This window comes from Uranotaenia lowii, chromosome 2, assembly GCF_029784155.1.
Source record: "Uranotaenia lowii strain MFRU-FL chromosome 2, ASM2978415v1, whole genome shotgun sequence".
NCBI classification, from domain to species: Eukaryota; Metazoa; Arthropoda; class Insecta; order Diptera; family Culicidae; genus Uranotaenia; species Uranotaenia lowii.
In genome coordinates this window covers 192,404,709-192,417,803 of record NC_073692.1, presented here as the reverse complement: position 1 = coordinate 192,417,803, position 13,095 = coordinate 192,404,709, and the positions used below count along the sequence as shown (strand labels likewise).

At 37.4% G+C, this 13,095-nt stretch overlaps 1 protein-coding gene and 1 long non-coding RNA gene across 2 annotated transcripts; one reads left to right on the top strand and one right to left on the bottom strand.

The window, feature by feature from the left end:
- Positions 1–1,757: 1,757 nt before the first annotated feature.
- On the top strand, positions 1,758–7,242 carry LOC129742213 (uncharacterized). The gene is made up of 7 exons (XM_055734085.1): positions 1,758–1,885; positions 1,943–2,139; positions 2,205–4,829; positions 4,925–6,632; positions 6,690–6,756; positions 6,814–6,886; positions 6,952–7,242. The coding sequence occupies exons 3-4, from the start codon at positions 2,375–2,377 to the stop codon at positions 6,439–6,441; spliced, it is 3,972 nt and encodes a 1,323-aa protein (XP_055590060.1). The 5' UTR covers positions 1,758–1,885; positions 1,943–2,139; positions 2,205–2,374; the 3' UTR covers positions 6,442–6,632; positions 6,690–6,756; positions 6,814–6,886; positions 6,952–7,242.
- A 1,685-nt stretch (positions 7,243–8,927) lies between these two features.
- Positions 8,928–9,708, bottom strand: LOC129749594 (uncharacterized). Its single transcript, XR_008738096.1, has 3 exons — positions 9,324–9,708; positions 9,158–9,266; positions 8,928–8,992 (listed from the first exon to the last, which is right to left on the bottom strand). It is a non-coding gene; the product is annotated as an uncharacterized LOC129749594 (long non-coding RNA).
- Between the last annotated feature and the right edge of the window lie 3,387 nt (positions 9,709–13,095).

Genomic DNA, 13,095 nt, shown 5'->3' with positions numbered 1-13,095 from the left:
TATAAATGTTGAGAACAACACTTTAATTTAATAATATTATTTGTAAATACGGCGCTTTGGTACTAAACAATTTATAACATAATTTCATAGTCAAGACGACTAAAATAAAAAAATATAAAATTCAGTCGTTGACGTTTTGTTGGTTTTCAAAATTGAAAGCAACAACATAATATGGGATTAAATGCAACATTTCTAATCGATTTTATGGCTATTTGGAATCAGTAAAATATGCTTAGTTAGCTAAGCATAGAATACATTGATAGAAAAATCGATATTTAATTTAACTCCCGAGGGCTGAAATTCTTACAAAAAAAGGTCAAAACTCAGATTTTTTTAGGTTTTTTTTTGTATTTTCTCGGCTGTTGACATACAAAAAAAAACATATGTTGAACTGTTGGAAAACTGGCCACCGTGCCAGTTCGCGATTGTTTAAAAGTCGCTGAGAAATAAGAGCGAAAACTAAACGTCATCGTTGCCGCCAAAAGGGACCGCACGAGGAAAATTTTCACCATCGTGGCCATCATAGATGCCACACCTACCGATTTTTCGGTATTCATACCGATTTTTGACGACAATTTTGACCAAGAATCGGTATTCACAGAATACCGATTTTTGGCAAAACCTACCGATTTCATACCGATTTTTGAAAAATTCGTTCTGAAAGATTTTTTTTTTAAATATAACTATAACTATCTTTTTACTTATTTAAATTATGAATCAATATAATTCTAGTGCCTATTTAGCCAGCATGTCTCAGATTATTCGATAGCATCTTTGTCTCCTATGCCATTTCTCTTGAGATCGAATAATGATTATCAAATAACATGGTAGATTAGAGATTATAGCAGATTAAGATATAAGCAAATCATATCTTGAGGTTGTGGGTTTAAAATATAGGAACCAGAATAACTGCACGCTCTTAATAAATAGCACAAGTTCACAAAATTAAGAAAAATTCTATGTTTTTGTGATAACTTTTGCTGGTAAAAATTCTTGAAAAATTTGTGCGCTTTTTGGGAAAGCTTTGAAACATTCCAAATATTTTGAAAATATCCACACAATAATCAACATTCTCGAAGACCACGAGTAATTTTGATTTCTAAGAAAAAAAGTAATGGAAGTTTTCATTTCGTTATTTTTTTCTAAACCACAAAAAAACGAGAATATTGACGAAATTTAGAGAAATTTTAAACGAAATTGAATTTTTGGTATTTGAAAACACAAAAAGTCAATTTCTTTCGCAGTCTTCAACAAAGTTGTTCAAAGAGTTATGATCTTTAATATCAAATACTCAATGACTATCTTGAATGATGTCATAAATAGTTGTTATCTTATTTATTTCAATTTTTAAAAGTTGTAGAAATAAATTATTTCTCAACGTTGTATTTCTGAAACAAGAACATCCAGGCAAGATCTGGATTCATGAATGTAGTAGTATTCAGTGTAAAGATTTAAGGAGCATAAAAATACTATTTATCATTTAGTATTTTTATGCTCCTTAAATCTTTACACTGAATACTACTACATTCATGAATCAGTGATTAGAGTGAATAACACAGTAAAGTCGCAGTTGGCAGAAAATATCATGTTTAAAAATTACGATATCAGCAAAATAGTAATTTTTAAATATTCTTTGAATAAAAATAGTATTAAAAGCTTCGAAAAAAAAATCGGTATTTATACCGATTTTTGAAATTTTTATACCGAATACCGATTTTTTCAGACTCGAAAATACCGATTTTAATGTGGCATCACTGGTGGCCATCTTTCGCGTCGAGTTTAAAAGTACAGACGGCTTGAAGTTTAAGTGTTACAAATTTGTTTGTAAATCCGATTTTAATTCCCGAATTAGATTTTGTTGGTTGTGCGCGGGATCTATGCACTTGTAGGTCTAGTTAGAGTTTGCCATCAGTGCATTTGTTGAACTATTTTGTATTTTCAGGAAAAGTTGTAGACGCTAGTGATAGATCGCCGATTTCTGTCGATCAGATCGCAGAACTAATATTACGGTAAAATTTATAGATTTGCTCAGAACGATTTGGTTATAATCAAGAACTTGTTTACAGGGAATTCTTTTTAAAGCTGATTAGAATCAGTTGTCAGTCAGGGAAGAGTTGGTGCGTATAGGGTCACTGATTTGTGAGTAACATAACCAAACTTTATTTTAAACATAATGTTGACTAACGCGCAATTTTGTATCATAGATTTGAAGCATCAAAACATCTTTATCATCACAACAAATATATTGCTATCAAAGCCAGTGCATCTCTTTTATTACCACCCTGCTGTCAACATTCTTCAAATAAATCAACATCGGCGAAATTCTTCGATCAACACGGAATCGTCGAAGTAATAAACATCGAGATTCGCTAAGATGGATGAAGGATTTCGAACTACGATTGTAGCTAATCCGGAAGCTTATAAAGATGCCACTATCGTCGATCAAAACTCCAGCTGCGTGGCTTGCAGCAAACCAGACAGCTTTGACGATATGGTTGCCTGCGACTTGTGTGATTCCTGGTGGCATCAATGTTGTGCGGGAGTAACCAAGTCAATCAAGGACCGTGATTGGACATGCCCCAGATGTTTGCCGGTTCCAAGTCGAGCAAATTCTATCAGATCCACTTCGACGGTGCGGAAGGCCCTCCTCGAAATCAAATTGCAACGAATCGAGGAAGAGAAGGATCTAAAACGGAAGCAATTCGAAATGGAGCAGAAGTGTTTAGACGAAAAGTATCGTCTGCTGGAAGCTGCCGCGGTCGATGATGACATTGACAGCGAAGGAAGCCACCAAGAATATCACCGTAGACGGCAACGAACGGAGGACTGGGTGTCCAGCAAAACGAGCAACGTTTCGGAAAGGCTCGAAGGTGCTGTTGGTGGTGTCAACGAGAGGCGTACCGACGCCCAGCCGATTGATGCTGAACAGACGATTCAGCAAGTAACCAGTGTTGTTCGCGAGCTCAATAGGAAATTGGCAAACGGCCAGAAGGAGCCGGATCCATTGTACGATAATTTGAAGGTCATCCTGAAGGCGTGCCAAATCCAAAATAACGCTTCAGTGAGTGGCATACCCTATACAGGTACAGTGCCAAAAGACACCCGAATGCTGGCTCCGCCGATTGCTCCCCGTACATTAGAGCAGTATGAGCGTCGAGAAGAAACAGTCTTTCCTGACAGCACGGAAAGTTCTACGCAGAAGCAATTTTGTTATTGGGATAATCCGCAGGTGGAACCCGAATGTAAAGCACCGGTGCCGCAACACATAGCACCCGAACGTGATGTAATGCCAAGCAACTTGACACCCTCGCCTCAGGCCGGTTTGTCTGGCAATCGAATTCAACATTCGTCAATTGTTTTGAGTACACCATCGGCATCGCAGATTGCTGCCAGGCAAGCACTTTCGCGAGACCTCCCAATATTTTCCGGCAATCCAGCTGATTGGCCGGTGTTTATCGCCAACTACAATTATACCACTGAAGCGTGTGGATTCAACTGCGGAGAAAATATGATCCGCTTACAGCGTTGTCTGAAAGGTCCTGCCTACGAGGCAGTCAGAAGCAAGCTAGTCATACCGTCATTGGTTCCTGCGGTCATCGATGCGTTGGAAATGCGGTTCGGGCGTCCCGAATCGTTGATCGAGACGTTTATCAACAATGTGAAGTCTACGACGCCACCCAGAGCGGATCGTTTGGAAACCCTAATTGATTTTGGGGAGAAGGTGCAGACTCTTTGCGACCACATAATTGCTGCTGATCTGACTGATCATTTGGCCAACCCGCAATTGATGAAGGATCTAGTTGAAAAATTGCCCCCTGACTACAGAATGAAGTGGGCCGAATTCCGTGAGCCACTGTCGAAAGTAAATTTGCAAACGTTCCGAGAATTTATGAACCGGATTGTCAAGAACGCTTATCGTGTAACTGGTGCAAGGTCGTTTGTTGAAGAGGTGAAATCGGTGAAGCGCGACCGAGGAAAGAATCTGAACTACAGCTTCCTACATTCCGAAACCGGGGGGAGTGACTCCGGCCAGTCAGCCAAAGTCTCAACCGATGAGCGGAAGCCAATTGTATGCGCCGTTTGTGGGAAAATTAATCATCGAGCCAGGGAATGCGAAGCATTCCAAGCGCTGTCCGTAGATGAACGCTGGGCACGTGTACGGAATCTTGGACTCTGCCGTACGTGCCTTTACGGACATGGACGTCGCCGATGCAGGAATACAAAGCGCTGCGGAATCAACGGCTGTGAGAAACGGCATCACCCGTCATTGCACTCCGACCCGAAAACACAAGATGCAGCCACGACGACGGTGGCATCGCTGCATGCCGCTATGAATCACCAAACTGATGGTACTGATCCAACATTATTCTTCCGAATTTTACCTGTGACGGTCTATCAAGGTCAACGATCTATCGACACTTTCGCCTTTGTCGATGAGGGGTCGGCACTTAGTATGATGGATACCGAGCTAGCTGATAAGCTTGGACTGCGAGGACGCAAGCAACCACTTTGTCTTACGTGGACGGCACAAGTATCCAGAACTGAACAAAACTCCCGAAGAGTGTCATTTGAGATTTCTGGACTGGGTAAACCGAAAAGGTTCCGAATGACAAATGTTTGCACCGTTGATTCATTGGGCCTGCCAGTGCAAAGCTTGCCCATCAGTGACTTGCAAGAACGATATCAATACCTTCGAGGGATTCCGGTTTCTGGCTACCAGAATGCAGTACCCCAGATATTGATTGGCGTGGACCATCTGAAACTGGTCGTGCCTCTCAGAGTTCGAGAAGGAGGTCAGGAAGAACCAACTGCTGTTAAAACTCGTCTCGGTTGGAGTATTTACGGAGGACAAGGAAATTCGGAGCTTTTCGCTTTGAATCTGCATCTGTGCAAATTAATTGCAACACGAATCTTCAAAATTCAGTAGAAGAGCATTCTGCTATCGAAGAAGCAAAAGCAGAAGTCAAACCCACATTGCATCATCTGTCAGACCAAGATACCCCTGCAGTGTCTATCTTGAAAGTCACAACTATATGTGTGAACGATCCGTTGTTGGAGGCTAGCGTTGGAGAACAAGTCGACGAACATGTGAGCAGAAGACATGCGCATAGCGCTACCGTAGCCGAGCTGACAATAGCAGATGTGGCCAATCTGAGGAAGCCGGGGAAAATCCTCCTGCCTAGGGCAGCTGCCGCTCCAGTGGATGATATCGCCCTGAACACCATGCTATTCAAGGGCTCAGAACTCCTGACATCACTGCTGGCGATCTTATTCTGTTTCCGGCATCATGTTGTTGGTGTGAGTGATCATATTCAAGAGATATGTCAACAAGTTAGTATTCGCAATGCAAATCATCGAGATGTCCAAGGATTTTTCTGGCGTAAGGAACCGACCAGGGAACGAGAAGCGCGTTTAATAGATGTGATTGGTCCTAAATATTGCGACAAAATCCTTGCTGGCCATTTTCTGACCGTTGAGGAGCTAAAGCTGATTTCTGCTAAGATGACGGAAGTGCACCGAAGTGGCAGCGCCCAGCTGCGAAACGTTAGCTCCAATAGTACAGCAGAAATAGATCATTGTGATGAACGAGCAAAGACGATAACTTATGTCAGTGAAAACAAAGCGGCTTCACCAGTACGAATTTTAGTGGACGTAACGAAATGTGAAACCGTCAATTTGTTCGCCAAGCCGAAAGAGAATATTTTGAACTGGGTGCAGGACAGTCCGGAACCAACTAATCGAGAAGTCATTAGCTGTGCTATGTGGCTTTTCGATGTTCTTTGCACTCTTTCTCTACATATTGTTCGAGGAGAGGTTCTTAGCCGGAAATGGTGGTGGCCTGACGAAGGATGGAAGGAAGAAAGAAGCAATGATTGCTTCAATCATTGGCGGAAGTGGCTCCACACTTTGTTGTACATGCGATGGCTTACGATACCGGAAGAATGTACCCAAGATCTCCTGAAGCGAGCATCGACTAAGGTGAAGAAAAAACTCGTCCAGTTCTGGCGAAGGTGGGTTCTGGAGTACCTGCCAACACTCACTAAACGTATCAAGTGGTTCAATGAAACGAGAGATATTGCGGTAGGAGATGTAGTTTTCATAGTCAACGAAGGAAAGCGGAATTCCTGGGAGCGAGGATTGATCGTGGAACTCATTGCTGCATCGGATGGACGGATTCGACAAGCCTGGGTTCGAACGGGTAATGGCGTGTATCGGAAGCCGATTGCTAAACTAGCAACCCTAGAAGTGTCGTCTCGAAAGGATGGTTCCAGAGAGTTGCCTGACTGTGAAGGTGGCTCCATAGTGGGCAACGATGAAGACTTGAAGAAGGGCTCCGGAGGTGATGAAACCGAGGCCAGCCGTAGGTTCCATCGGGGGGAGAATGTTGGAAAACTGGCCACCGTGCCAGTTCGCGATTGTTTAAAAGTCGCTGAGAAATAAGAGCGAAAACTAAACGTCATCGTTGCCGCCAAAAGGGACCGCACGAGGAAAATTTTCACCATCGTGGCCATCTTTCGCGTCGAGTTTAAAAGTACAGACGGCTTGAAGTTTAAGTGTTACAAATTTGTTTGTAAATCCGATTTTAATTCCCGAATTAGATTTTGTTGGTTGTGCGCGGGATCTATGCACTTGTAGGTCTAGTTAGAGTTTGCCATCAGTGCATTTGTTGAACTATTTTGTATTTGCAGGAAAAGTTGTAGACGCTAGTGATAGATCGCCGATTTCTGTCGATCAGATCGCAGAACTAATATTACGGTAAAATTTATAGATTTGCTCAGAACGATTCGGTTATAATCAAGAACTTGTTTACAGGGAATTCTTTTTAAAGCTGATTAGAATCAGTTGTCAGTCAGGGAAGAGTTGGTGCGTATAGGGTCACTGATTTGTGAGTAACATAACCAAACTTTATTTTAAACATAATGTTGACTAACGCGCAATTTTGTATCATAGATTTGAAGCATCAAAACATCTTTATCATCACAACAAATATATTGCTATCAAAGCCAGTGCATCTCTTTTATTACCACCCTGCTGTCAACATGAACTGTAATATGATCACAGTGATCAAATTTCATGCGGTCCCTTCTTCAGAGCATGTTTTGTACGAGTGAAGGATATCTAAATTTGGAAATATTAATAAAGATCATGTATTCTAACAAATATGCATCTACACATTCAGAATTAAAACCTACTTTTTTATATCAACTAAATGAAAAAATAGAAGCCGTGATGTCAGTGATAAGCACCCAAGTAACCATAAGCACTAAAATCTAGCACCAATTCTGCTCTAGCGTCAGCTATATAGCTTGATTCTGTGCATCATTTTAGCACTGTGAGCCAGGTTTGGCGAAATTAACTGCTGCTTTAGTGCAGAAACTGGTATAACCATATAAAAGCACTGTTATAGCATTGGTTGATGCTATAGCGTTGGCGGGCAAAATGCTGGGAAAATGCAAATGGCGTTCAAATGAGGTTCGACCATGCGGAAAAAAATATTTTTCGGATTTTTGTTTGGTTCCATTTTTCTGCCATGATACTTAATTTGTAATTATTTTTATATTCGCTTATGCATATTGAGAAGATCTCTCGGATTGAATTTTCTACATGATATTTTTTTTTTTATTTTTCAGCTGATAATCTGGAATCGAACTCATGACATATATGGCTCTGACATTTGACATTGACTTTGCCTGTGAACCTATCAGGTCCGCGTTTAATCTATGAAAAAAAAGACCTATTTGAATCAAATTTCTAGCAACCGGTGCCCTAAATTTGCATTGATTCAGCATCAATCAATGCTTATGTGCTTTGGCCTAATGCCACTGTAGTGCTTACATAGTGCTTAAAAGCATTAAAACAAGCTTGTGTGATGCCAATTTAATGCTTAGAAAATATAGCATTTGTTATTCTGATTTAGAGCAATGTTGCATTTCAAAAGCATTGTGCAAAGCTGATAAAATGCTAGTTGCATTTTAAAACGGTGGTATAATTCTAAAATGATGCAGCATAGCACTCGAAGGGCTGTTGTAATGCAAAATTGCACTTGACGTGCTGATATAGTGTAATTTAGCCTTTGAATGCTGGTGTAAAGCTATAAAAATGCAAAGCTTTAGTGCTTATGGTTACTTGGGCAGTCCTTTGTTTCAACTTTTATTTAAATCTCTTTTCAAACGATCTTTTTTTAAACGTCCTTGGTCCTTGACATCCCTTCTCTGTTCCAAACTACTCATTGGTAGTGCAATTTTCTGCCGAATTTTTGACAGTAATAGTCACTTAGAGACTGTAAAATATCCGGAACAACCGTAGAGAAAACCAATTTTCGAAACCAATCTTAACATTCCCGATTTCACAAAAACCACTTCAAAATGATGTACTAGGCTGTGAATGATCAATCAACAGTCTAAACAGCCATTTTAATAAAATTGAACAGTGTTTTTTCCAAGGGTTTCACGAATTTCTTTTAAAGAGCATTTTTAAACGTACTCAAAAATCGTAAAAAAAATCCAGCTATGATAATTAAAGAACAATTCATTTCTGATGCATGTGTCTAAAAGCTCATAAGATACACGCAGAAAAATAGAAATTAGTTTCAAAGGAAAGTGCCGCAAAAACAAAGGATTTTTTCCTTTGATTTTGGGACAAATAAAAATTCCTTCGATTCAAAAACATTTTCTTTTGTTTCGAAGAAATGCTTTCCTTTGAATCAAAACTTTTTCTTTGATTCGAAAAACAAAATGCTTTTGATTCAAAAGTCTTTTCGTTTAATTTTATGAACTTTTCGTTTGTTCCAACGGTATTTGGGTTTCAATTTAAAAGCATTTGTTCTTCAATTCTACTTTTTGTTTTAATAATTCTAGTACTACATATTAATTTTCTTCCAATTGGAAAAAAAAGAAATCAAATATGGTTTACAACATTTCATTTATTTAGATTACATTATCACATTCACATTATCGATTTTCCCTATGATTTAAGTTTTGAACCGGTACATCTGTAAATAAAGAGAAGAACAAAATGTACACATTAAATTTTTACATAGCGCACATAATACGAAGTTATGACAAAAATGCTTCTCTTGTTATGAAGCTCACAAAAAACGATATTAAGCTAAATAATGCTAACAATTAAAAATTAAAATTGCATGGAAAGTACTTACTGAACGATGTTTGTTGGCGACAGTTCCTTTCGAACAACTCATGAAGGGTTTCGGCGCCAGATTTCTCCTTGGACCGGATCGGAAGGAATTAGTTGGATGAATGGTTGCCCTGAAAAAGTTTGTTAGGTTTGTTTATTTGAAATTAAATTGATTTTGAAAGACTTACCTAGGAGTCACTATCGTCTGCCCTCTTAAAGCTGCCAAGACTTTCCTACGCCGGATCTTGTGTTTCCGGTGCTGTCTGGCTGTTGCGCGGCAAACCTTCTTGCCGTCCCGTTCACCAAAAAGAAGCTACTGAAGATGTCGACTGTTTGACGAAAAAATACTTTGATTCAAAAGAAAATTCATCTAAATCAATGAATTTTCACATTGATTCTGAGTCAAAAAAAAAATTCTTTAAACTCAAATTAAATACTTTGATCCAAAAATTTGGAACATTGGTTTAATGGAAAAAAATTTCGGTTCAATATAAAATTTACTTGAATCAAGGGAAATGGATTTTGTTTCAATGTACACGTGGTTTTTGAATCGAAGATGTATTTTTTTTATCTCAATGGTACTACTTTTCGCTGCGTGTAATAATCAAAAAATTAGAAGTAAGGCCGCTTAACAAAAGAAGCGATTTAAAAATTACTCCAAATGATAGTACAATAATATTTGATCAACACGCAGCAAAAAGTAGTGCCATTGATATAAAAAAAATACATCTTTGATTCAAAAACCTTGTGTACATTGAAACAAAATCCTATTTCCTTGATTTAAGTAAATTTTATATTGAACCGAACTATTTTTCCTTTAAACCAATGTTCCAAGTTTTTGAATCAAAGTATTTAATTTAAATTTAAAGAATTTACGACGCAGAATCAATGTAAAAATTCATTGATTTAGATGAATGTTTTTTTGAATCAAAGTATTTTTTCGTCAAATAGTCGGCACATCTTCATTAGCACGCAGAAAAATAGAAATTAGTTTCAAAGGAAAGTGCCGCAAAAACAAAGGATTTTTTCCTTTGATTTTGGGACAAATAAAAATTCCTTTGATTCAAATGCATTTTCTTTTGTTTCGAAGAAATGCTTTCCTTTGAATCAAAACTTTTTCTTTGTTCCAAATAATTAAATGATTTTGATTCAAAAACCTTTTCGTTCAGTTTTATGAAATTTATCTTTATTCTAACGGTATTTGGGTTTCAATTTAAAAGTATTTGTTTTTCAATTCTAGTTTTGGTTTCTAAAAATTCTAGTACTACATAAAAAATTTCATCCTATTAGAAATAAAAAGAAATCAATTATAATAAAAACATTTTATTTCTCTTAAAGTACATGTTCATCATTTAAATTATCGATTTTCCACAGGATAAGAGTTCTTGAACCGATTCATCTGTAAATAAAGAAGAGAACACATGAAGCTTTAAAAAAACGACATTAGGCTTAATAATGCAATTAAAAAAATTAAAATTATTTGCATACATTGTATGAAAAGTACTTACTGGACGATGTTTGTTGGCGGACAGTTCCATCCGAACAGCTGATGAAGGGTTTCGGCGCCAGATGTTGAGTCTTCTTGGATCGGACCGGAAGCGATTGCAACCGCATAGTTGAAGGACCGGAACAGTCGGTATACAGTTCCTCTTTAAATCAGTTGGATGAATGATTGCCCTGAAAAATTTTGTTACTTAGGCGGTTTATTTGAAATTAAATTAATTTTGAAAGACCTACCCAAGAGTCCACTGTCGTTGTCCTCTCAAAGCTGTCGAAACTTTCCTACGCCGGGTACGTCTTGTGATTTCGGTGCTGTCTGGTGGTTGCGCGGCAGGAAGATTCCGGGTAAAATAAATAGGTCTGACTGGTTGTCGGATAAGCTTCTCGCCGACCCGTTCACCTAACAGAAGCTAATGAAGATGTGTCGACTGTTTGACGAAAAAATACTTTGGTTCAAAAGACAATTCATCTAAATCAATGAATTTTTACTTTGATTCTGAGTTAAAAAAAAATTCTTTGAATTCAAATTAAATATTTTGATTTAAAAATTCGGAACATTGGTTTTATGGGAAAAAAGTTAGGTTCAATATAAAATTTACTTGAATCAAGGAAATTGGATTTTGTTTCAATGGACACAAGGTTTTTGAATCAAAGATGTATATTTTTTAGTTCAATGGTACTACTTTTCGCTGCGTGAGCTTCTGTTTGGTGAACGGGTCGGGGAAAATATTTTTCGATAACCAGTCAGACTTATTTATATCAGCGGAATCTTCCTGCCGTGCAACCCCAGACAGCATCGGATTCAAGAGATCCGGCGTCGGAAAATTCCGACAGCTATGAGAGGGCAAACGATACTTAGTGGACTCCAAGGTAGGTCTTTCAAAATCAATTCAATTTTAAACAAACTGTCAACATAACAAAAAATTTTAGGGCAACCATTCATCCAACCAATTTGAAGAGGTAACTGTACTGACTGTTCCGATACTCCGGCTATAAGCGGTTGCAATCGGTTCCGATCCGGTCCAGGGAGACACAACGGCTGACGCCAAAAAACCTTTTGGCAACTGGCTACAAACAAATATCGTTCAGTAAGTACAAGCTCAGTATGTAAAACAAAATATTTTTTTCATTGTTAGAATTATTTAGCTTAATGTCGTAATTGTAATAAATTTGTATTATGAGCACTATGTAAAAAATTCATGTGTACATTTGGTTCTACTCTTTATTTACAGATGAACCGGTTTAAAAATTCAATATAAGGGGAAATCGATGATGTGAAGTGGTGAAAGATATAGAACATCTACTTACAGAGAAAAAAAACTTACAGAGAAATAAAATGTTTCAAACCATAATTGATTTCTTTTTATTTTCCAATAGGACGAAAATTAATATGTAGTACTAGAATTTTTTAGGAATAAAAAATAAAATTGAAGAACAAATGCTTTAAAATTGAAATCCAAATACCGTTGAATTAAAGGAATATTATATAAAATCAAACGAAAAGGTTTTTTAATCAAAAGCATTTTGTTTTTTGAAACAAAGAAAAAGTTTTGATTCAAAGGAAAGCATTTCTTTGAAACAAAAGAAAATGCATTTGAATCAAAGGAATTTTTATGTGTCCCAAAATCAAAGGAAAAAATCCTTTGTTTTTGCGGCACTTTCCTTTGAAACTAAATTTCATTTTTCTGCGTGAATCTTAATATTCAATGGCACATTATTATTTCTGTCATATTCTGTAACTTTCTATTTAGAATTCTATAAATCTTCTGGAAACGCTCTTAATAGAATAAGTGAATTTATCGGACATTAGATAGGCTGGTATGAATCATATGCTACTTTTTGGTGCAACGGCCATGTTTTTTACTTCAGAAATTCCCACAGGGAATTTCAAACATCACGCGAGTCGAGATAATATTTGAAAAAGATCTGTGAGCCGGTGCAAATAAAACCGGCTTTCCTTCTCTTGAAAAAGAAAATCTTTAAAATGCATAAAAAATCATTAAAATGTCTTTTTAAAATTGAAATAAAAAAGATCAACCGTTAGGACAGAAGCTACAAACCGCCGCTTTCATTTGAAAGGGAAAATTTTGATATTTCTTTATTACTTTTTATTTGGTTCATAAATGCTTTTCATATGTGGTCGATTCCAGCCGGTTGCATAAGCTGGGATGAAATGCGTTTTAATCGGAATGGTTTTTCGTTGGTAACAATCTTTTTTGAATTTTTATATTTTAAAATTTAATTTGTTTGGAAGATTAAGAAACTATTTTCTTCATTTATATTAAAACTCTGCATAGCAACCTATAAATTTCAACTTCGTTTTTAAGGTTGCCGCTACAAGTAAAAGCAAAGCATAGCTCGAATGCTATAAATAAAATCATAAAACTTTTTTCTGCAAGACTGACAAAATAAAAACTTTCGGTAATTCAAAGATACTAAATTTGTAAAATTAGGCCCGGT

Coding starts and splice junctions, on each gene's coding strand:
- LOC129742213 (XM_055734085.1), top strand. CDS start 2,375: ATGGATGAAGGATTTCGAACTACGATTGTAGCTAATCCGGAAGCTTAT. Junction 4,830..4,924: donor TGCTGTTAAAACTCGTCTCG/GTTGGAGTATTT, acceptor TTCAAAATTCAG/TAGAAGAGCATTCTGCTATC.